Source organism: Podarcis pityusensis (assembly GCF_964106645.2).
Source record: "Podarcis pityusensis genome assembly, chromosome: 2".
NCBI classification, from domain to species: domain Eukaryota; kingdom Metazoa; phylum Chordata; class Lepidosauria; order Squamata; family Lacertidae; genus Podarcis; species Podarcis pityusensis.
The window spans coordinates 90,264,073-90,287,427 of NC_138029.1; the positions used below are offsets into that span (position 1 = coordinate 90,264,073).

Genomic DNA, 23,355 nt, shown 5'->3' on the forward strand with positions numbered 1-23,355 from the left:
CAAGGTAACTTCACAGCTTGCTTTAAAACATACATCTTAAAAAGAGTGACTGTGCCAAACAGGTATACCTCCTTTGGAACCAGCTTCAATGAAAGCTCATTTGCATATGCATTGTATGTGAAATGGTAATTACTAAGGTGTTCTGCTCTGAGAAGTTGGGGAAGGGCCATAGCTCAGTGGTGGAGCTCCTGACTAGCATGCAGAAGATGCCAGGTTCAATCCTTTGCATCTGTCGGTAGGGGCTGGGAGGGAACCCTGCCTGCTACATGGCACGGTGGACAATAGGAACTAGGATGGACCAAATGACTTGCTACAAGGCAGCATACCTGTTTATTCTTTGTCTCTGTGTTGTGATCTTTCCTGCTTCCTCACTTGAAGAAAGCAGATGCTGCTTAAAATTTAGAATATAACCTCAAATCCTGTACAACCCTACATTCTGTTCTATCCAAGTTGAGAGCACAAGCTTAGTCGTTGCTGGATGGGCAGAATATTGGGTATCTTGGAACTTCCATATCTGCATACAGTGGTACCTCTGGATTCGAATGGGAGCCCTGTTCGCATCCTGAGCAGAACGCAACCCGCATGTGCACGGGTCACCGCTTCTGCACATGCATGTGACATTTTGAGCGGCAGACCCCGGAAGTAACCCATTCCGTTACTTCCGGGTCGCCTCTGTTACTTCCGGGTCACCACGGAACACAACCTGAAAACGCTCAACCTGAAGCGTATTTAACCTGAGGTATGACTAGTAACAAGCAGTATTTTTGTAGCAACTAACTTGAACTCCTTACAGAAATCAACTTGCAAAAAAAAAAAAAAGAAAGAAAGCTGCAATTGAATCAATACTGCTGATGCATTTATGATCTTTATTTTCATTGGATGTGTTTCATGTAGAACAAAAAAGGTGACACCCTGTTTTATAAATAGAGCACTTAAGTGATTCACAGACTGACTCAAATGGGGAAAAAAATCCTATAAGTGAAGCTTAATAATCCACGGTTGCAAGAAATTAACATTTTCTCTGCTGTACTGTGAGATTTAAACAGCAGTATGTTGGTGTTAGCATTTTTATAACCAGTTGGTGCCATTTCATTATTAAATACTTCATACCAGAAAGATCAATGGTTCTTGGGAGTGACATGCTAACTTTTTGTATTTTAAAATAAATGCTTTGGTATCAAGCTCTCATGGGGGGGGGAAGAATAGTAAATACCCAGCTGCTGCATTTAAGAGGTATGTGGTAACAGACGAATATTAAGCATAAGGCATTCCATCATGGAAGATAGTTGGGTTACTTTCATAGTTTAGCACTTCAGTTCACCTGCTACTATGAAAGTCACTCAAGTCAGTGTAAAATTAGCACACATAAAAGTCACTAACTGAGGCAATTATGAGATCTTTATAGCATAACTTCATTTATCATCACTGTTTTATAAAATTCCATGACAGTGCCACCACATCAGTGATTTGAGATATAATTGTCAATGCACAACTTTTGGCAAAAAATCATGATTGTGTATTTGAGCTAAAGAATAAGTGACCTTAAAAGTGGTGTTACCCTATTGAGATCAACAGGCCTTACTGTCATTTTTATGTTTCTAAAATCATGCCTGTTTATATAGGAAGTTGTCATTTTTAAAATGACATCTGCATCTAAAATCAGCTCTAGAATATGATTGTCCACCCTCAGCATAGTGGAGTGTAAGGAGGAGGAGAACATTGGGAGTTCTAGCTCAAGTCCATTAATTCTGCAGCAGACAATGAAGTAGAATCCTTTTGAATGCTTTCAAAAAGTGAAGACATTTCTGGATTTGCTCTGATCTGAGAGTAAAATTCTGCCATCACAGGGCTTTTATCTACATCAGGGATGGTCAATAAGGCAGCTACTGCCCTCATTGCCGAGCGTTTCAGTTCATCTTGCTTCTCAAATTCTTGTTTGACAGAGCCAGCTTTTACCTAAGAAAAATAAGACATTTTAAAAATGAACTTCAGGCAGAACAAAAATACGCTAATAAAAAAATCAAACTGACTACCAATCCTGTAACTGGAGAAATTGCATTGAGCGAGCAGAAGTCTTTGTGTGAGAGGAACAGCAGCACTGAATAAAACACAGAGATCTTACAATGGCTTATAGCAGAGATTTTCAACCTTTTTGAGTCCACAACTCTCTTGGCCAACTGCATTCGTTCTGCAGCACCACTGTGGGGCCCAGGAGCCCAATTACATCACTACTTGCTTGCAGAGCTGGCAGCCTCTCACCCTTTTTCAAACACCCTCCTTGTGGAGTGTTCCCTCAGCCTCTCTCCTTGGTGTCTTCTGGCCAGCTGCTACTGTCACCACTGGTCTCTGAATTCCCCCCCCCACCCCACTCCAAAGAGAGGTGCCTCCCAGGGGCACCATTTGCTTGTGGAGCTTATTAGCCAGGGCTGCTGCAACAAACAGCTGTGCAAGCATTTGGGAGGCAGAGATGAGATGGGGCATCTGAGGGAGGGAAGGGAAGAGGGACAGAGGCCAGTGTTGCCTGTGGCACCCAGATCATCATTCAAGGCACCCCAGGGTGCCACAGCACTCTGGTTTAAAACAACTGGCTTACATACAGGATTACCCTCCAGATGTTGGGCTCCCAAATCCCAGCAGGTCTAGAGGTCAGGGAATACAGGAATTGTATTCCAGCAACCTCTGGAGGGCCAAAGGTTAGCTATCCCTGGCTTACAGCACTGAAAGGTAGGTATTCTGTCTAGCCTGAGAATGGAGGACAGGGGATCAAACAGACCTGGAAGCAAACTGCTCAAGGAAATGAAATATTTGAGCTTTCCTAGTGTATTACCTTTGTAGAGCAAGTTGCTCGCAAGGGTTCAACTAGTCGTTCTAATCTTTGTAGGACTGCATTAGGACAGAGTGTTGAAAGGCGAGCCAGCATAATGAAAGTCAGCATCTAAAAAAAAAATATGGGGGAGAAAAAGGAAAAGGCTACATGAACTATTCCCCCCTGAAGATTTTCACTGCTACAATTTCCAGTAACATACGATCACTTTCACACAACAGGTTCAAGCAACCATCATCAGCCTCAAATGGATCACTGCACCAAAGTTCCCATTGTATTTTAAAATGATGGATCTTTCTATGATAAACCAGGGAAGCAAATGACAGAACTGCATTGTTCGGCTGTTTCCCTACTCCTAAAAACTCCACAAGAATGGCAGTGAGTTGTAGGCCAGCAACACTTCCCTCCCTACTCTCCCTTTCCTATGTAGAAGTGATGTCCAAACATTGATCTCCTGAGTTTCAAAACCACTAAAAAGGGTTTCAGTATTTAGGAATATATAGAAGAGCTCATGTTCAAACAACACCCAAGTTTAGGCATTCACTTGTGCACAGGGAGGAAGAAAACAGCCTTGTTCTCTACATGGCGTGGGAGGTGAGCAACCTCCAAACAGCCCTTAGTGAAGTAGTAACAGATGAAATAAGCTCTGCTGCTAATGAAAAGGAGGTAGTTACCCTGATGTCATAATGATCTTTCAAGCCATCCTCCACGTGATTCAAGTACTCGTAAATGTCTAGTCGGTCAAGGCAGCTTTCCAAAAGTGTGTACATGCACTCAAAAGCAGCTTTCCTTACATCAAGGCCATCATCTACTGTGTGTTTGAATGGGCCCATTTCTACCTAAAAAAAGAAAAAGGGGAAATGCTATTATACCTGGTCATTCAAAGAGAGAAGAGCTTTCCAGTAGGCAATATCTGCATGACACCAGTGTCAACAACATTTAAATCCTCTCTTATATATCCGCTGCTGCCTCAAATATTCCCCAGAAAACACACAGTCCCTATCCTGAACAGTGAACTATACCACATACCGTATTTTTTGCACCATAACACTCACTTTTTTCCTCCTAAAAAGTAAGGGGAAATGTCTGTGCGTGTTATGGAGGGAATGCCTATGGGTGGCATGCCTACGGCTTTTCCTCCTCTAAAAACTACGTGCGTGTTATGGTCGGGTGCGTGTTATAGAGCGAAAAATACGGTAGTTGCCCTGAGGCTACAATCCTAAAAACACCAGGAAGAAAGTTCAGTTTAACACTGAAACTAAGTGCATAGGATTGCACTGTAAAGCTTAACACAAGTTGTACTACGTGGGGAGAACACAATTTCTTGAATTTTATAAATCATTGGAAGGGATGCCAAAATTTATATATGATGAAATGAACAGATCTAACTTCTGCTAAAGTTTACATGTGCTATTAGACTTTTCCATCCAACCAATAATAATCACAAATGTCTGCACTCTCCTGCTATACAAAATATTAAAGCCCATTTATCCTTATCCTGATTATTGCCTATTTACGTTGGTAATTACTTTTGACATTAAAGCAAAGACATTATCAGCAAAGCATTTTTAATGTGTGTGTAAGCTGGGGTTTGAACTGTTTCAGTTGTCAGAAAAACATATGCTACTTCATGCTACTCGTAAGGGCATTAAAATGCTATAGGGTCCATGAAACTAGAAGCCAAACCATATTTTCCTTTTTTTACAGTGAAATTGCTAAACCAAATGTCAATCTATGTATTCTGTTTATGCAATATATGCAGACTTTAGGCAAACAGAACCTATGGAGTTAAACCAGATAAATCCACACACTTTGCAGGAAAAAGCCAAATCACAATATGAAACTGAAATGGATAATATTATCTACATTGGTCCATACCTCCCGTATCAATTCCCTTCTAATCTTGGTTTCATTATACAGGTGGGGCAGTACTGTGCTGAGCTGGTCTCTGATCAGAGTAGGCTTGTTGTGAGCAGCAGAATTAAACATAGCTAAAGCAACACGTCGAACATTCAAGTCGGGATCCTGAAGTGTTTTTAAGAAGTCACCTGCATAGTAATAGTACAAAAAGCAGCTTTTACTTCAAAACTAGCTGGGAAACAGCAACTGGTCACCTTGACGCAGATGTGGAAGAAAATATTCTCACAAGATCCAGCATGGTCACCTTTGATCAGCATGGGAACGTCGCTATGAAATGACAGTCTTACTCCATAAAAGACAGACACAATAACCCATCAACTGAGTCACACCTACAGAAACTGTGAAAACAAGGTGTCTGCATTGTAGAAACAAGCCACCTTAAACCCTCTTTTCTATACTTCTGACCCTGATGCCCTCCGGATGTTTTGGACTACAACTAGCCCTAGCCAACATGCAGCTAATCCAAAAACATTGGGAGGGCACAAGGTTGAGGAGGCCTGCAGTGACTAGACTAGCTGCATCTGTTATTAACACCATTCCCTTTCCCCTTCATTCTCTGAAAACTAAAACTGGAAACAGAACTCAAATGTATTCGAAATGTCAGAATATATAGCAGGAAGCAATTTCCTTTTGACAAACCTGATCATGCAGTATTGAAATTAGCAGCCTCCACATAAACTGAACTGCAGATGAGAAGTTTTGTCCAAAGCAACATCTGTGCATGGCTGGAACCACAGGACTTTGCCTTTCTCTTCTCGTGGGCCCTCCAAAGTCTGATCTGCAGGAGTTAAGGGACTCTCCAGAGCAGATTTTAGGGCTGTGCAGAGAAAGCCAAGGTCCTGTTGTATGAGCAAAAGCCGTCTTGTACAACCTTTGATTCCATCCATGATTTAAAAAAATTTCTCTCTTAATTCTTCACCTATGAGATGGCTCCAAAAAACTACTAAATTCACCCATCCTTAATCTGTGGATAGATTACTGTAGAAATAACCAAGCCATGTATAGAAACAAACAAGTTCCTGCACAAGGAGCATTTCCATGACATAACAAGCACCAAAGGACTACTATCTTCAGGGTTGTTTTGAGTTGTGCTCTGGCACCATGTGTCTGCTACCTGCAATGTAATCAGTGCTCTTCAAGTCCCCCATTAAACCAGGGAGGAGGCGAGGAGGAACCAGGCGTAAACTCAATCCCAGTATGCCTTTCTCTGCTCTAAAGCATAATGGCTAATATATTGAAGGGGCTTTCTAAAACATGCATTCAGCCTTGCAGTTCCACTGATTGTGGTTAAAGAACAACTCCCCTAGATTACTTATTTTTGAGTACCGGTAAATGGGAATTGCAGGCAGTTAAAGCAAACCTCTTGCACAGCCACTGTGTATTGGTTTATCGTAACAAAACAATGCCTGGTATTCTGATCACCCAGGGAGGTTTCTGTATGAAACAAAGATTTACCTATGCATCCTTTAAGAAGGGGATCAATGGGCTGTGGATGATCTGAAATGGTGAATTTGATTGCAGTTACTACTGTGCTTCGAGCATATGGTGAACCTGCAATCAAAACAGAGGAAAGAATCGTCTTAAGAAGGAGCATAGAGATCAGATAACAACATTTTATTAAGATTGCTATTCAGATTCCGCCACTCCAAAAGACACACACACACACACACACACACACACACACACTCAGAGAGAGAGAGAAAGAAATCCAAGCTAAGCCAGCAAACAGGAATATTAAGTGTGCATGGCATACCTTTTTTGGTACTCAAGTGATGTTACCAGCTGGAGGTCTAAAACTATAACTAACTTTACATTCATCTCCCTGCTTAAGCCACTTGGCAGACAGCTGCAGTTTAAGCAGGGTGGTCATCTAATGGTCTAATGAAATAAAATTTTTATGCAGCCTGGCAGCAGCTGCACAGTGTCAGACAAAGGGTAGGGTAAAGTGACAAACAAAAATGCTTAATAGTATGAGCAGAATTTTACTGGGAACATTTAGCCTGGCAAAGTAATACTGTATTGTTTAAAATGGGATTTTAAAAACCTTTCCCAGTGCTTTATTCCCAAACATCAACACTGGTTTAAAGAAAAGAAAATCTCTGTTTAATTTCATTCTGGAAGCCCACACCTCTGTGATGACTCCTTAATTTCTCCCTCTGCATTAGTCACAGCAATAAGAGCCTACACCCATTTTCTGCAATGCAGAAATTTTCTTCCCAGATGAAGCCCCTTGAAATGGGGAATATAGCCAATTGCTCCCCCATTATATAAAGATAGTCATCCACAGAGCTGCACTCAGACAATTCTGTCACAAAAGCAAGCCCAAATGAAATTGGAGCCCTCTTCCATAGTATGCTTATTTTATATACAGTGGTACCTTGGTTTACGAACTTAATCCGTTCCTAAAGTCTGTTCTTAAACCAAATACGTTCTTAAACCAAGGAATGCTTCCCCTAATGAGGCTTTCCACCACCGGTGCTTTTCTATCGTTCGGCTTCCATTCATAGACTGAGGTAAAGTTCGCAAACCAGAACACTACTTCTGGTTTTGTGAAGTTCGTATACCAAATGGTTTGTTCACAGGACTGTTCATAAACAGAGGTACCACTGTATAGAAGTATTTCTATAATGTATCACAAAATAGCAAGGCAGCGTACACTGATAAACATACTTTGGGGGGGGGGGGATTACAGATAATTTTTAAGGTGACTTGGCCTAGTGGTTAACCCAGAACTGCCCATTATATTTGACACCCCTCTGTTAGGCAAATGTTAAGACATCTGAAGAAAACCTACTTTGTTAATACCCTACAGAATATGGTTTCATTAGGAACGTACAAATGTAGAAGAGAACGAGTGTTTGCCCTTTTAAATAAAAACCTAAGGGTTTTTTTCTCTTAAAAACAAATACTGTAGTTTTTTCTTCATAGAGTCATCTACATACCAGAATAGTCCCCCCCACCCTTTTTTGTTCCCATTTTGTTCTCCTAGCTGGAATATCTCTCTTGCCTTTTCTCCTCCGAAGCTACACACGCATCAATATACAGAAGAGCCAACCAACAAATTATTATAATTTGCTGCAGCATCTAGCAACCACTAATATTATGAATATGAATGTAAATGCATAGTTTTTAGTAAGTTTTGTGAGTTTTAGCTGTTTTTATGTCCAAAGTTATTATGCACAGAGAGCTCTTTGATTAAGCCATCTATAAATCCCTCTAACTAAAATACGCCAACCAAAATCACTTTTATCTACTGGAGAGGGAGGCCTTGCCACTAGTTCCAGCTTTAAGGCCTGCCCATGGAGACACCACCTCGGGGGCTTCTACCACCTGAGGCGGTTGCTTCACTTGACTTCACAAGCGGGCTGCCCTTGCTTCCACAGCACTGGCTCAATGACAGGAGTCATGAAAGGCACAGGGGGCCTTAGTGCCAACAGCATCTCAATAGTGCTACAGTTGGGCTTGGCCTCGTTGTTACCTGACGACAGCTGTTTTTTCAACCTGGGCAGCAGCTGAGAAGGATTCACCACGGTCAGTTTCCCCAGGCACTCGGCGACTACATTGCGGGTCCCTTCCTCGGTGCATTCACAGTGTTTGAAGAGCAGGGCCCAGATGTCCTCCACGTAGGGTTTCAGGCTCTCTCCCGGAGAGGAGCTGATGACTTCCTTCAAGGAGTGGAGCAGCAAGTATTGCCGTTTAGGCTGGCCTCCAATCTCTTTGAGCATGAAGGGAAGGTACTCTTTCAGGCTGCCCGCACTGATGTTGCCCAGAGCGTAGGAAGCTGCCGATTTCACCTCTTCGCTGGGCGAAGCGAACGCATCCAATATCACGGCTTTGAGCTCCTTCTGAGCGCTGAGGTTTGTGGTGCGTCCTATTTCGGCCAGGGAAAGGAAGGCCAACATTTTGACAGCAGCACTGGACTTGGGATTCTTCACATCCTGAATGAACTGGTTGACCACCCCGGGTGCTTCTTTGGGGCACACGAAAGAAAGGGCTGCCACGCACTTTGCAACAGAGTGATAGGCCTGCTTATGTAAATTTGCAGATGCCCCACCAGGGCTCGAAGAGTATATAGGGCTAGTCAGCTGCTTCATCAGTTCTGCATAACTCATGTTGACTGTCTTAGTTACAACCAACGCTTGGAAGAAGTCCACAATGGCTTTCAGGGCCCCGCCTTGCATCAGAGGCGAGTAAACAAGCTGAAAGAGTCCCGAGAGAACTGTACCACTGATCTTGGACAGGGACGAAGGATAAACCTTAGCTAAGGTTGTAAGGAACACGATAGCCACCTGAGAAACGTGCATGTCATTCTCACTGATTAAATCAGGGAGCTCTACTAGAACACATTCAATCATGGCCGGCTTGAGGCTGTCGCTGTAGTTCTTGATCAAGATGTCGAGAGCCGTCAAGGTACTCAGTTTCAAGGCACGCTGATTCTTTCGCAAGAAGGAAGCCAAAATGGGGAATCCTTCTGCAAGAATGGGCCTCAAGTCTATTCTGAGCGGGGAGCTGGCAATTAAAGTTAGCGCTTTGACTGTGGTCAGTCGGGTTATTTCATTTTTCAGCCTCTCCAGGAAAATCTTCAAGGTTGGCTGGAGATCACTGCTTAGGTAATCTCCAAGGTTGCAAACAATCTGCCCCATGCAAGAGATGGCCCGTTCTTTCACCTCCTGGTCAATGTCAGCAGCTTTCAACCTCTTCAGAGTAGCAGAGAAGAGGTCTCTCACATAGGGCTTGGCATCAAACGTACAAGGCACATCCAGGGGCCGGATGATTTTCACCAGCTGCTGCGTAACCAGCAGAGCTTCCGAAGTTATCTTGTAAAAGGGATCCCCTATGCAAATCACGACGGGGGGCAACAGGGCCTTAACATGTGGGTGGAACACATCCCGGGAGTGGTTGCAAAGGACGACGTGAAGGAAAGACAGCGTATCAATCTTCATGTTGGAGGAGCTGGATTTATCAGTCAGGGAGAAGACAATGCCTGTTTGGAGAAAGTATTAGTCAGCTTGGTTCTATTTTTAGAATACAAAGTTAGCTTCAGACAGAATTAAACTCATACAAAAGAGAACTGGCAGGGTGGGGATTTAGTCACAGATAAATTTGCATTCTTTAATAATTTGCACCTTCCGCACAATTTGTTTCATGTACAAATCCCTTTGGATGCTTTATAATAGCTTACAAAAGTCATTCCCCTACTATATAGCTCCTCGGAGGGCAGGTAACTTTGCTCTCTCGCCACACTCCAATTCTATCTAAAGCAAAGGTGTGCTGGAACAAGCTCACCTCAGGACTGGTCACCTGCCATGTCTATGCCAGTGACAGCTCTGAGCAAACACTCTGGCTTGAAGTGATGTGTGCCTCCACTTTGTATGAGAATTTAAGATAAGAAAGGCAATCTACCCCCAACCCATGAAGTTCAAATGGATTTTTAAAGGACTAGATAGTACCAACTCTTGGCTTCTGCAAAGCCAATGGTAAAATATCCACCGACTTGTTCTGAAGGAGCAGAAGGTTAGCTATGTATGTAAAAGAAGCCACTGTCATATGGTTTAGGTGCATCACATTTGAGAATGAAAAATATTCTATACTGAAAACCTTTTGCCCTGCTACGTCCCCTCTCTCCTGACAAGTTTTACCAGGTACTAGTGCAGGTATGTGATCTGCAAGGCAACCAGGAAGAACATTAGCCAGTTCTGTCAGGAGAGTGAAGCACCCCTGTCTTGACTTGACACTCTTCTCTTTGAGCTGCTTGTGCAAGGCCTTGACGATGTTTGGAACCTGTAAGGTTAGAAAGAAACTCATTAGTAACCCAACACGAAGCTAAAGAAGCAAGTGATCCAAGTCTAAGACTGGGCATTAATCATTTAGTATGGAATGGGAAGGGGAGCCAATTTGCAAATGGTTTCTGTTATGCAGGAAAGGTTATAGTCGTGGATTGTTTCTTCATAATATTCATCTATGTGGACATGGGTGAGCTTCTCAGAGAGGGGCAGGAAGCAAACACATAGGGGATCCAATTCTTTTCAGATAAAGATTTTCACATGAACTATTCTTCCAAAGGGATGTTTTTTAAACAACAATAGCAAGTGTACTGTGTGTCCAAACGTTTGGACAGGAGCCATTTTTAAAACTTCAGATCCACCAAAATGTTCCCCCAAGATCCACGAAGTAGGATCATTCCAATCAAGTACATTTCAAATCAATGCATGCCCTATCTCTGCAGGCACTCAATAGCCACAGACCCCATTGCTATCAAGCTGAGATATGGATTCAGAAAGTGAAACACAACTTTTAAATGGCAGCTAACATTTTGCTCACTTCAGAATAGTAGCTGCTTTGCTACAGCTGCTAGAGAAATCATATTGTTTTGAAAACAATGCAGTGGGTGCTGACGACGAGTTATTTTCTTATTTCATTTTCACAGCACACCACATTTCCATAAGCTGACAGAAGACCCAATTACGTGAATGTTCAAGTGGCAGAGCGTATGCCCACGCCGCCTGGGGTGGGCGCATGGGGTGCGCCCCCGAGGGAGGCGGGGAGGCAGAGCCTACCTCCCACGTACCACAGTTCAGGAGAGGAGAGGGACGGCGAAACTGCCACTGACTCTCTTCCTGCTCTCCACCCCTGGGTCACACCTGACCCAGGAGCGGAGCTGCTTTAGCAAGGCTCAAGGCATGCCACAGCCGAGGAGGGTGGGCTGGAGCCTTGCCACCAACTCTCCTGCTCCCCCCCACTCCCAGGTGAGACCTGACCCCAGACCAGAGCTACAGCCAGGCACAGCTTCTTAGCACACAGAGCCAAGCTCCAATGAAGGTGCCTGCTGTGGAGGTGCCTGGTCACTCCCCCCCCCCCATAAAAATTGCACCTGGACCACAGCTGCCATGACCTCCCCGCCATGCTAAACCAGTGCACCTTTCCTCCAAGGCGTCTGCAGAGAGGAAGGGCTCCTCCACAAAATAGTAGGCTGCATCTTCCTGTTGCTGCTGTCTATCTACTTATGGAACCAGATCATCATATCAGAGCAAGCTTGTTCATCATCAGTTGTCTTAAGGGCAACAGATCTCCATTTGAACCAACAGAGTTCCATTTGAACCAAGCCAGTGAGTCTAATGTAAGTTCATCGTTTTGAAACCACCTTGTTAAGCCGGGGATATGGAATCTTTGGCCTTCCAGCTCCCTTCAGCCCCAGCCAGCAAGGTCAGTGGTCAGAAATGATGGGAGTAGAAGTTCAGCAAAATCTGGAGGGTCGCAGGTTCCCCATCTCTGTGTGAGGCAGGGTCATCTCTTCAGGCCCCTGGCTCCCTGCTCCATCACTCACCTGATTCTGGAGCATGGTGAGAGGTATATCCTCCTTGCTTGCCTCATCTGAAGCATGCAACCAACTCTGAATGGGCAGCGTTTGCTTCAACAAAGATATATAAGCACAGAAGATGTCTGCTTTAACATTCTCCTCCCTTTCCTTGAACCTGCTTATTAAAGCCGGTGAGAGTGTTTTGTAGAAATCCTGCAGGAGGTCGTGCCTGGTGCTGACAATAGCCTCAAGGCACTTCGCCGCAGACCTGCGAACTTTCCAGCTAATGTCATCATCATCACTGTACTCATCGTCACTTTCTAAGGAGGAAAAGTGGAAAACCAAGCATTAGGAAAGTGGGAAAGTAGGTCTTGACTACTTTAGGGTGTAACAGGTCTACATCTTATTTCTCTTTTTCAAACAAAGAAACACAAGGCGAACAATGGGACAATAAACCATTGCTTCAAATCTTCCCGTAAGACTGCAGTACAATAGGATTTTGATATAGTTTTCCATCCAGTTAGAATTACAAGGAAAAGGGACAGAGGGCCGTGTTGGACATACTTCAGTACAGAAAAGAAACGTAAAAGGAAAAAGGTCAAGTTGGTTGCATGTCCCAGCAAGAACAAGAGAAGGAGAATCACTCTCTTTCCTTCTGCTAGCTGCTGGATAGATTGGCCTCTCAGTGGATCCTGCTATGGAGGAACAGAGTTGAGAAATAGCCAGTCTCAGTCAACACAATGGGAAGAAGCTTGCTATCTCTCCCTCTCATTCAAACAACTGCAGGGCAGGGGGTTGGACTCAATGGCCCTTGTGGTCTATTCCAACTCTATGATTCTATGATTCTATGAAAAGTAGGCACTGGAGGACCTATCTGAGAAACAGGAGCCAAGTGGCCGTTGATTATAGCTAAGCCAGGCCTCACTGCCTCTCCTGCTTAAAAATGAAAATAATTCATTTCAGCTGATCTATTTAAACCCATCTTGCAGGTGCTCCAAAATCAACTTGGACATGTTTTTGGAGAGTGAATTTACGGTTACTTCAAAAGCAATGAACACGTTGTTTTCATGTTCTGCTGACCATGGAAAGATGAGTCTCTTCATGCTAGCCTCTGGGCTGGATGGCTCAGGAAAGAGACAGAGAGGTTTGAAAGGACTGTTCAGGATACTGATGGGGCAGCCCAGGATTCTCTGAATATATCACCATCAGATTCCTAAGCATGCCGTACCTTGTTCCTCATCCTCCCCATTTTCAGTTTCCATCATTTCTTCTTCATCCTCCTCCTCGTTGTCATAGTTATAGTTTGGGTCATAAGTGATATATTTGAGGCACAATGCTGTCACGCTAGGAAGGTGAGGGCCAATTTCTTTTGGACACCTTTGAAAATAGCAAGAAAAGCTCAAATGAAAATGGAATAAAATACCTAATTCAATAAATAGTATTCTCCATACAACCAATTAATAACAGTCTCTGTCACCCCCAAGGCTTGAAACACCTTACATCAGTTTCAGAAACATCACCATACTTCTTAATTGTGATTGATTGCAACTATGAGGTCTCAAATGCACACATGACCCTCTCGAAGCGCTGCCTATTCATTTCAACAAAAAGGCCAGATTCATGTGCACAAAGGAATATGTATGCAATCGGGGTTCTACTGAAATCAATCTGGAAACTGATATTTGCATAAAATCATTATCTGGACCAGATACAATTCCACAACTGGACCACTCTAGGCAGGATCACAGGAGAGGTTCAGTGTGTCAAAATTTCCCTTAACAGTTATACAAAGCACACGATCTCTTTTCATAATGCCCGATTCAATCTCACTCTATTCCTGTCTTTTTTAAATGACATAAGCCCTTTTCTTCATTTTATTTAAGCTTTAGAACAATGAGGAAAAGGAAGTTATACTCTTCCCTGAAAACAAACTACTGGGGATTTCAGCTGCAGAAACATGACTCAAGTTTCAATTATTTTAGAACTGCGACTCTTCACTACAAAATTTCCAGATCCACCAGATGTGTCCTGCTTGATAGGTCTCCATTCAGTGGTAAGTCCCTTTCCAGCAGGTGTGGTTATATAACATAAGGAAGTCATTACACAGGCATGCAAAGGGGCCAGACAAACATCACTGGAGGGCTCCTGAGACACAATTCCCTTAACCAGAATAAAATCAGATCAGATAGCACAGATTTCTGGATAGCAGCTGATTGAAAAGCAGACCCTTCACAACCACACCACCCCCCCAAAAAAAATACACAAAGCAACACGGCATGCTGAACTTTGCATGTCACGGAAAAGCAGGCCATGATAAACATACACAAACCTTCTCACAAAAGACTCAAAGGCTTGGAAGCAATATTCCCTCAGCTCATCATCCTCAACGTTGCAGTACTGAACGATTAAGGGGATCATCTTTTCCAGATAGTCTCCTAGAAGACAGCGAAGGAGTGAACCATTAAACATAAATTTTCCCAGGCCTAGTGAGTAGTCAGGGGGCTCCCGATAGTGCTGGAAGTAAAATCTGAAATATCATCAGTTTTTCAGACATATCATAATGCATAACTATCTCTACAACGTGAAAGGGAGCCCTTATCCAGTTACAGCAGTGCAATGGCAGTTTGCATGTTAGAAATCAATAGATCTGGGACCACATAAATCCAAGAAAATAGTAGCAGCCGCAGTGAGAATATCTCCTTCATCCTCAATTTAAATCACCCGCTGAAGTTTTTTTTATTGCTTACAATTATCCATATGGAGCAATTTGCCAGCTCATTTGCTGGAGCCATCTGAATTGATCTGTTCTGTATATATCTTTAACACTTTCTTCACTCCTATTCTTTGCTAGTGGCCTGTTAGAATCTTAGGCCAGAAAGCTGGGCTCTCATACACCTGGGCTTCTTCCAGCCCCATTGATCCTAGTATAAAAGGTTCTTAGCTTACCCAAGCAATAAAAACTGCCTTTGGCTCCTGCTTACGCCGTAACATACTCAAAGTTGCTACAGCAGGAAAAGATGTTATGGTAGTACAACTAGATCCCCAAGATATTCATTCAGGAGTTCAAAATAGGCTCAGGTAAAAATCCCACCTCACTAGAAGAATGAAACCAAGAGCTAAGGGGGAAATATAGGCATAGAAATCCACTTGGGTAACAGCAGTCACAAGTGGCAAAGCCTTCGCAAAAGAAGACTTACCTATGCGGTGCCCAGCCTGCCTGCTGATTCCAGCAATACACTGGATGTATGTTCTGGTGGTAGACGTGGAGTTGTTTCTCTTCAGCTCTGCTAAGAGGTGCTCCATAAGCTCTGCAAAGATGTTCCCATTGCAAGTCAAAACCAAGTGGCCAAGGGCAATGATGGCCCTTTTGCGCACGGCCAACCTGGGACTTGTCAGCTGAGGAAGGAGGCAGTTCAGGATTGAGGAATGGAAGGAATACAGAGTTCCCCCTAACCTGCAGCCATGGGCAAGAGACACAGGAGACTCGTGTCAGCATAACTCCTCGCCAAATAGCGGCCACGTAAACACCACGAAGAAACAACTTGCTGGCACTTCTCTACACCTTTCTACAACAAAATGAGGAACAGAATTCACATATTTTCCTATCAACACAGTTTTTAAGAACAAGTTCATTAAAACAGAGTTATGAATACTGCCTGAATTGATTTTTCTCTAACGTGTCATTCGCTTGGTGCCAGGAAATAACACACTTAGTAAAGCGTAATAATGCTTCTGTGTTCTTCATCTCTAGAAAGCTGCTGCAGATGCATCCTACTACACAACTGTTTGAAACATTTTCTTTATACCTGCTCAAAATATCTGACAAGATGTCAAGAGCTTCAAGCTGCACAGAGACATCTTCTTGCTTTCCAATGGCTCCAGTAAGCTGGGCTGTGATTTTTTTTGCATACGTTGGCTGTCATAGTGGAACCTATTAGGGTGGGGAGAAAACCAGAATTAAGGGGTGAATGAATGAAACTTTATTTGCATCAGCCATCGGCCATAGCAACAAAAAACCAATGTGATATACACAGAACAAAATAAAAAGTAAATTCTATAAAACACAGTTTAGGTTCCTGAATCAGCAGTCAAATAGTAGACCTTATTCTGATTGCCCCAGCTAGAAACCTGACAACCTTTGCAGTCATCTTCTCCTCTTGATCTGCCAGGAGAAACGACACTGTGGCAGTGGTTGGGCGACCCGGAATGGTCAACAAAAGAGGGGAATTAAGGGGTTTGAAAAAGAACAAGGAAATATATCTGGCAATGCTTCGAATGTAGATTATCTTCCTTCGACTACGACAATTTTTTAGTCAGAGTGGTGAGATTTGCATTAAGTCCTAGTGTAATTTTCAACCATTTCATTTCTAGCTTTAAAAGTAAAATAAACCCTTTCCACTCAGGACATGAATGCATTTCTGTTTAATAGCTTCTAGGATTTGGAAAAGGAATTTTACAAAACTTCAAATAGGAGAGTTCGGGTTTTGGTTTTGTGCGTTTTACCTGTAGATGGAGGAGGCAACTCAGAAATGACCGTCTTCAGCCCAATACTGGAGATGTCCCGGAGCTGTTCCTTATCCGATAACATGTTTGTACACAGTGTATCAACAATTGTTTCCACCTGATATTCTTTTACTTTGCTCACCAAAGGGCCCAAACTGCAATGCCAGGGTGAGGGGGTGGCAAGGAAGAAAGAGATAAGAGGTATCACACATGAAATGAAGTTGTTCCCAATATAAATCTTCTGCAGACAAGGCTTGGAAGATGACAGCTATAAAGGAAATACTGTACTCATGGGAGCAAACATAGGAACTTGCCTTATACCAGCGGCATCTATCACCAGGCAACACTGGGAGATGGCAAGTCAAACAAAAAAAAGTACAGCTTTCTGTTGCAAGCAAATATGCACACACATATGCTGTAGGATCATCCATAATCCCCTCAAGGGTTGTCTCTGTGGACAGGATCAGCAGGCAAAGAAACTGAACCTACATTGTGTGAAACAGCAAGTTTTCATACAGGGTGAAAAGCAAAATACAAGACGACATAGCCCACGCAAAACCTGCCCAAGCCTCCTTAGGATTACTTAGCAGTTTTACGTAAAAAACCCAAGTACTGCTGTAGCTGATGTAGAGGGGTCTTACCATTTGACGGCCAGGTTTTGCACCTCCCCGTTTTTATCCTCAAGTAATTTTAGAAGCATTTTCACAACTTTTTTCTCACTGTCTTCGTCTAGCTTTATAGAATCTTTCTGCAGTTCCATCATCAGGTCATTGGTAGCCATAAACCTGGGGGGGGGGGCGACACACACATCAGCAATAGGTTGTGCTGATTGGCAGAAGCAGTTCCAATTTAAAAGGAATGAAAGATTAAAATCCATAGAGCTGGAGTGAAAGGAAGAACAAACCTTTACCAACAGTAACCAATCCACAGATTGCCTACTAGTTAAATCAATATACAGAATCCCCTTAACTAAAGATAACCAGGCATATGGAAGCAAAGTATTTACTTAGCTTAAACCATTTTTTTATTTTAAAAAACCTCAATCTTCCCAACACAACCACACTTAATTCTGCACATACTACATGACTGAAGAGATGTGCATGATTTAAGTATTTACAGCAGCAAAACACCAATGGGACAATGGCATGTTCCATCTGTTGTACAAAAGTGGAAGCAGCTCTGTGAGCCTTCACTAGCTGAAATAATTATATTTATCTTCCCATCTATTCTCAAATGCATGGTTTACAATTAGAGAATGTTAAGTATTCTCCTTCATTAACAGAATGCTACGGGTGCTAGCTTATACCAAAGTGCTATGCCAGACACAAAGCCAGCACTTTATCAACGGGTGCTGGAAGAGGCAGTGCTACACAGAAACAAAACTTGGTCCACACCTCAGTGTTTAATATTGGCACTTCCCTAGAGATACTAATACTTATTGCAAAACATCGTTTCTCCGGGATCATGTACAAAGTGCAGCTCCCAATGATGCATAATCTCTAGCCCTAAACAGCCATTCTTAATGTACCATTTATCTTTGCTTGAGAATCATTAGCACATAATTTGGACAGGGCAGGGGAAGCTGTTAATATTTGGCAAAATCAGATGCGAAGGACTCCAAAGCTTTCAGTGAGGGATTAGCCTTGAGAATTGGGACAGGATTTTCTACATATTTGGGGATAGGGTGAAAACTCACAGAAAGGCATTATTTGCAAATGCTCCATATATAAAAGTGAACAAGTAGCGTACAGGAAGCAGACCTAGGCACACCAAAGAGCTGACCATTTCAATGGCACCCACAAGGTGTTTACTAAAAACCTGTGGTGTTACAGGTAAGGCGTTATCACCATTCATAGGCCAAGCCTGACTTGTGAATTCCTCACAGCTGATCTGTGCCACAATCTAAACTTCTCTCTATTGCCTTCTCTGCATTTTTTACTCTCTTCCATATCTATATCCAGGGCTTTTTTCCCCAGCCAGAGTTCACAGGAGTTCAGTTCCAGCACTTCTTTTTCTAGAAAAGTAGCACTGTCTAAATCCACTTTGGGGAGAAGAGATGGAATAAATGGAAATGAAAGGCTTCCTTATGAACCTAGAGTTATTTGAAATGTACTGTATATGAAAATATACAAAGCCCCAATCAACCTCTCCTACCTAGCTCTTTCCCCCTTTGTTGCTGTTGCAAAAACATGAACAGGGAAGTGGGGAAAGAGAAGAGGAAATAAGAGGAGCTCTTCCCACATATACTTCCTGGAAAGGGCAGACAGAGCCAAAGAAGTATGCAGTATGTAGAAACATAAATGCATTTGGCCTATTGCTCCAACATTAGTCCTGCAGCTGCCTCACCACCACCATTATGAAACTAGTCACCAACCACGATATTATCCACTGTGTTAGCTGCAAGCCACACAGGTAGGATCTTCAAAAATTAGGTATATAAGGCTGAAATTTTATATACCTCTTACCAGGGAGTACATTCCATTGAATTCAATAGGATTTACTTCTGAATAGACATAGTTAGGATTGTGCTGTAGGTCAGCATCAATATACCTGTTTTTTGTGATTGCTGCAAACCTTATAGGTATACCTAGGCCCACACCTCACTTGAGTATAGTGACTCCACATGTGGCATTAATGAGATCACCCAACACTCACTGCTGTGCCAATGTGATGCCCTTGGCCTGCTCCTAATGCCTCAGAGTGGGATGTTCTATCAGAGTAGAAGTCATTATCTTCATTCTCATCACACATGGACTAATCACAGAACCTCACAAGTTTATGCCTTAAAGCTGCCACCTAGACACACCTACTCGGAAGCAAGTTCCACTGAAATCAGTTGGGCTTTGTTCAGAATATATTCATTTAAGATCAGAATATAATAACTTTTTAAAAAACTTGTTTGGAGTTAATTATCCCATTAAGGTTTTATCTAAAATATTTAATAACTACAGTATTCCTTCTGAAGACTTTTTTTAAAAAGGACTTCTGCTTAAAACTGGAATCTCAAAAGAGCTGAACTCTCAGTTATAAGTAACCACTGGAAATAAGGTTAAAATAGTAAGCTTTCAAAATACACAACTCAGGTATATAATTGAGACACTGAAAAATGAGTAAAACTGGTTCAGGGCCTTTAATAACTTCACAGTGCAATTGGAGGCATGCTGTCTCAGAAGTCAGCCCCAGTGGATTCAATAGAGCTTCCTCCCATGTAAGTGTTTACAGGAATACTTTATTTTCAACACATATTATACACACAGTAAAATAGTGTACTGTATAAACAATTATGTTTATTCACCAGGCCATCACCACACTGAAATGTAAACGTATTTCAATATCATTCCCCCAAATATACAGTGGTACCTCGGGTTACATACGCTTCAGGTTACAGACGCTTCAGGTTACAGACTCCGCTAACCCAGAAATAGTACCTTGGGTTAAGAACTTTGCTTCAGGATAAGAACAGAAATTCGGCTCCAGCGGCACGGCGGCAGCGGGAGGCCCCATTAACTAAAGTGGTGCTTCAGGTTAAGAACAGTTTCAGGTTAAGAATGGACCTCCAGAACGAATTAAGTACTTAACCTGAGGTACCACTGTAATCAAATTCTATTCATGAGTACAGTAGTCAAGTATAAATCACACTGGTATTAGAAGGTGATGAGACACCATACCAGCCCAATACCGTTGGCACATCAAGCACACGATAGATACCCTGATTCCTCCTCACAATTTTGAACACAGAACGTATTTTTTTTTGCATTCCTCAAGTACAGGTAACCCTAACCAGAATCCTAGTGCTTAGATTTAGACCAATTTAGACCATACATTCCATGGAAATCAAAGGGATTTCCTTCCTTCCTTCCCTCTTGGGAATGTGCAACTCTATTAGCACCATACTCTGGAGAGCAGAGCTACAAATCCTCTTTTACACATTTGGTGGCTGATTTCCCACCCACTCCTCTTACTTAGTCATACTGTATAGTGAATCCTTCAAATATACATCCTATGCAGCCGTAACCTACAGCCCGTTTTCAGCTGCTGCTTGCAAGACTTGAATGCGTCTTCTTCCAGTTACAACTGAACTTCAGTTTGGTTTCCTCCAAACACCAGGGCTTAGTTGGCTATTATTCCCTAGCTTTGCAAGCTCAGATTTGTTTTTCTTTAAAAATGCACTGAAGGCGACCAATCGTCTCCCAAATGGTAACAGCTGATTAGGAAGATTCCCCACCCACTCCCACCATGGCCCACTGCAGCTGTCTAGCAGCAGTGCATCTCTACCTCGGTCTAGGAGGAGGAACATAAAAGGTTATCATAACATCAGCTACCCAGTGAGAAATTTTAGGACGGTAGTATTCTCCTTCTCAACCCTGGAAGCCTGCAGTACGTTTCATATCCGTCTTATTAGCCCTGTCTATAGATACAGCACACACTAAAGGCCCCATGGTATAGGGGGGAGGGGCGATATTGCACTGACTACAGCCAGTGAGCCTCCATACTTCACATCATCCCCTTTAGAAGGGTGTCCTTTTTCAGGCGTAGGTATTTTTAAAAAGCCTCCCCCTCTTCCACAACCCCCTCCCTCTAAAAGGCTTGCAAGGAAACACGCAAACACACACACACGTGTGTGCAATCCAAAAGCCAACAACATACGAAACCTCAAAACATGACTTTACAACATGCACCCACGCATAACATTATATGCACCAAATGTTACCAAAGCTCGGGTCCTACCTAAAATCTTTGTCGGTGGATGTCATCTTCTCCAAAAGGTTGGAGATGTGATAGGATATGTTAGTCATCTTGGACAGCTGGCCTTGGAAGACGATCTCTTCTGTGCAGTCTGTTTTAAAATATTATATAGGTGTTCAGGAAGGAGTTGAAGTTTCTTGCTGCCCTAAGAAGGGGTTCCTTCTGCTGGCGATCTGCATGGAGAATATGGCGACAGGAGGGACACCGTGAGACGGGGGTAGTGTTTTTCCTCTCTCTCTCTCTTTTTCCTCCCTCTCCTACCCCCTCCCCTGGTTAGAAGTCGCTGGAAAAGCTGAGCCCCTGCACTGTTATCATAGGATATATATAGCCTATAGTCGGGGATACGGCTGGGCCGAGGGCGCCACCTACTGGCAGATATCCGCAGCCTCTCAAGTTACAGGAGAGGGGGGAAGAGAAGGCAGCAGCTGCTGCGCGTCTTTTCACCCCATTCCAGAGGATGCTCTGCTATATTGCTGCAGTGGGACTGCAGGTGTTTGCTAACATCCTGCATCTTCTTGCAATGAAAGAAGCACCAGCGATAAATCACCCCCTCCGTGCTGGGTGCATGGTGGGGTCAGCTGAAATTAATAGCTGACGTGGGGGTGGGCTTGTCTTGAATATCAACTTCTCTCTAGAAATTAATCAACTGTTCCCCCAAATGGAAGAATAGGCACAACTACTCATTGTCTGCACAGCGCTTTCTAAATTGAAGAAGAAATAATATGCAATATTGTTTAAAAAAAACCCAGCTACATGCAAGCTGAGATCTCTGAAGGAATAAATATAAAATTATTTAAGTGAAATAGTATGGAAAAGGAGAAGGGTTGCAGCTTCATGATAGGGCATCTGCTTTGGCATGCAGGAGGTCCCAAGTCCTCAGCATCTTCAGGTAGGGCTGGATATGTTTCCTACCTGAAACCCTGAAGAGTCGCTTCCAGGCAATGTCAACAATACTAATCCAGATGAACTAATGGCCTGACTCGGTGTATGGCAGCTTCCTATGTTCCTATGGAAGCGGTTTATTTATAAATTACTTACAAACCAATCCCCTGAAAAATTTGGCATAGCTAAACCTACTGAAACAAACTAGCTTTTGTAGCAGAACTCTGCATAGGACCAGATTGCCAACAGGGATTTCAATGGGAAAGTATTGCTGGGTCCTCTTGCCCTCCCCCATAACCTTTCTTGGTAAGCCATTTTTATTTCTGTTGTACAGATGAGGAACAGTGAATTTCCCAAGGCCACATAATGCATCCATGGCAGAGGAAGTACCTTAGCACAATCCTATGTGTGTATATACTCAGAAGTCTCTCTGAGTGCAATGGGACTTACTCACAAGTAAGTGCATGTAAGACCAATAGCCGCAAACTGATTTTCTAGTGGCAGCTTACACTAGCTCTGTGACTGATTTAACTTGGATCTAGAATCTACTTACCTGGCGTCAAATACTGTACATACCTGAAAATTTTTAATGATTGCAAACAAATAAACCACTCTACTCTTTGAAATGAACATTAAGTAACTGCTACTTGTTTGCTGATTTGTGGGCTCAACTTCCTGCATACGATACAGCTTACAGTACACAAAACTGTTCAGTATAAGTTTAGTATTTTGTAGGAATAAATTTACATTTCTATGGGAAGCAATATATAATATGAATTTGGAAAAAATATGAAAAGACTGTTTACAGACAGTCATCTGAACACAAGTTCTCTTATTCTGAAGAGTCTTTGGTGAGGTACTTTATCAAAAGCTTTTTGAAAGTAAGTACACCATGTTGATAGGATCATCTCTATCTATATGCTTGTTGACACTGTCAAACAACTTTCTGAAAGTTTTGTGAGGCAGGACTTACCCTTGCAGAACCCATGCGGATTCTACCTCTGCAGCACTTGTTCTTTTATGCTTGGTAGTTACATCTTTAACGATACTCTCCACCAGTTTTCTCACAACATATACAGTATTAAGCTAATTGGCTGATCATCTCAAATCTCCCTGCTTTCCAGTCCGCAGGTGTGGGGCTGACAAATTTTATATATATTTTCTGGCAGAAAGATCAGCATTC

General features: G+C 42.8%; 1 protein-coding gene across 1 annotated transcript; it reads right to left on the reverse strand.

Annotated features, from left to right (window-relative positions):
* Positions 1-846: 846 nt before the first annotated feature.
* Positions 847-21,590, reverse strand: LOC308471554 (cullin-associated NEDD8-dissociated protein 1-like). The gene is given in 16 exon segments (XM_080995645.1): positions 847-1,956; positions 2,828-2,935; positions 3,499-3,663; positions 4,703-4,872; positions 6,200-6,295; positions 8,223-9,728; positions 10,384-10,525; positions 12,069-12,361; positions 13,270-13,418; positions 14,371-14,476; positions 15,239-15,495; positions 15,848-15,945; positions 15,947-15,972; positions 16,545-16,699; positions 17,186-17,329; positions 21,273-21,590. Coding segments are annotated over 16 exon segments (3,711 nt in total). The 5' UTR covers positions 21,341-21,590; the 3' UTR covers positions 847-1,728.
* Between the last annotated feature and the right edge of the window lie 1,765 nt (positions 21,591-23,355).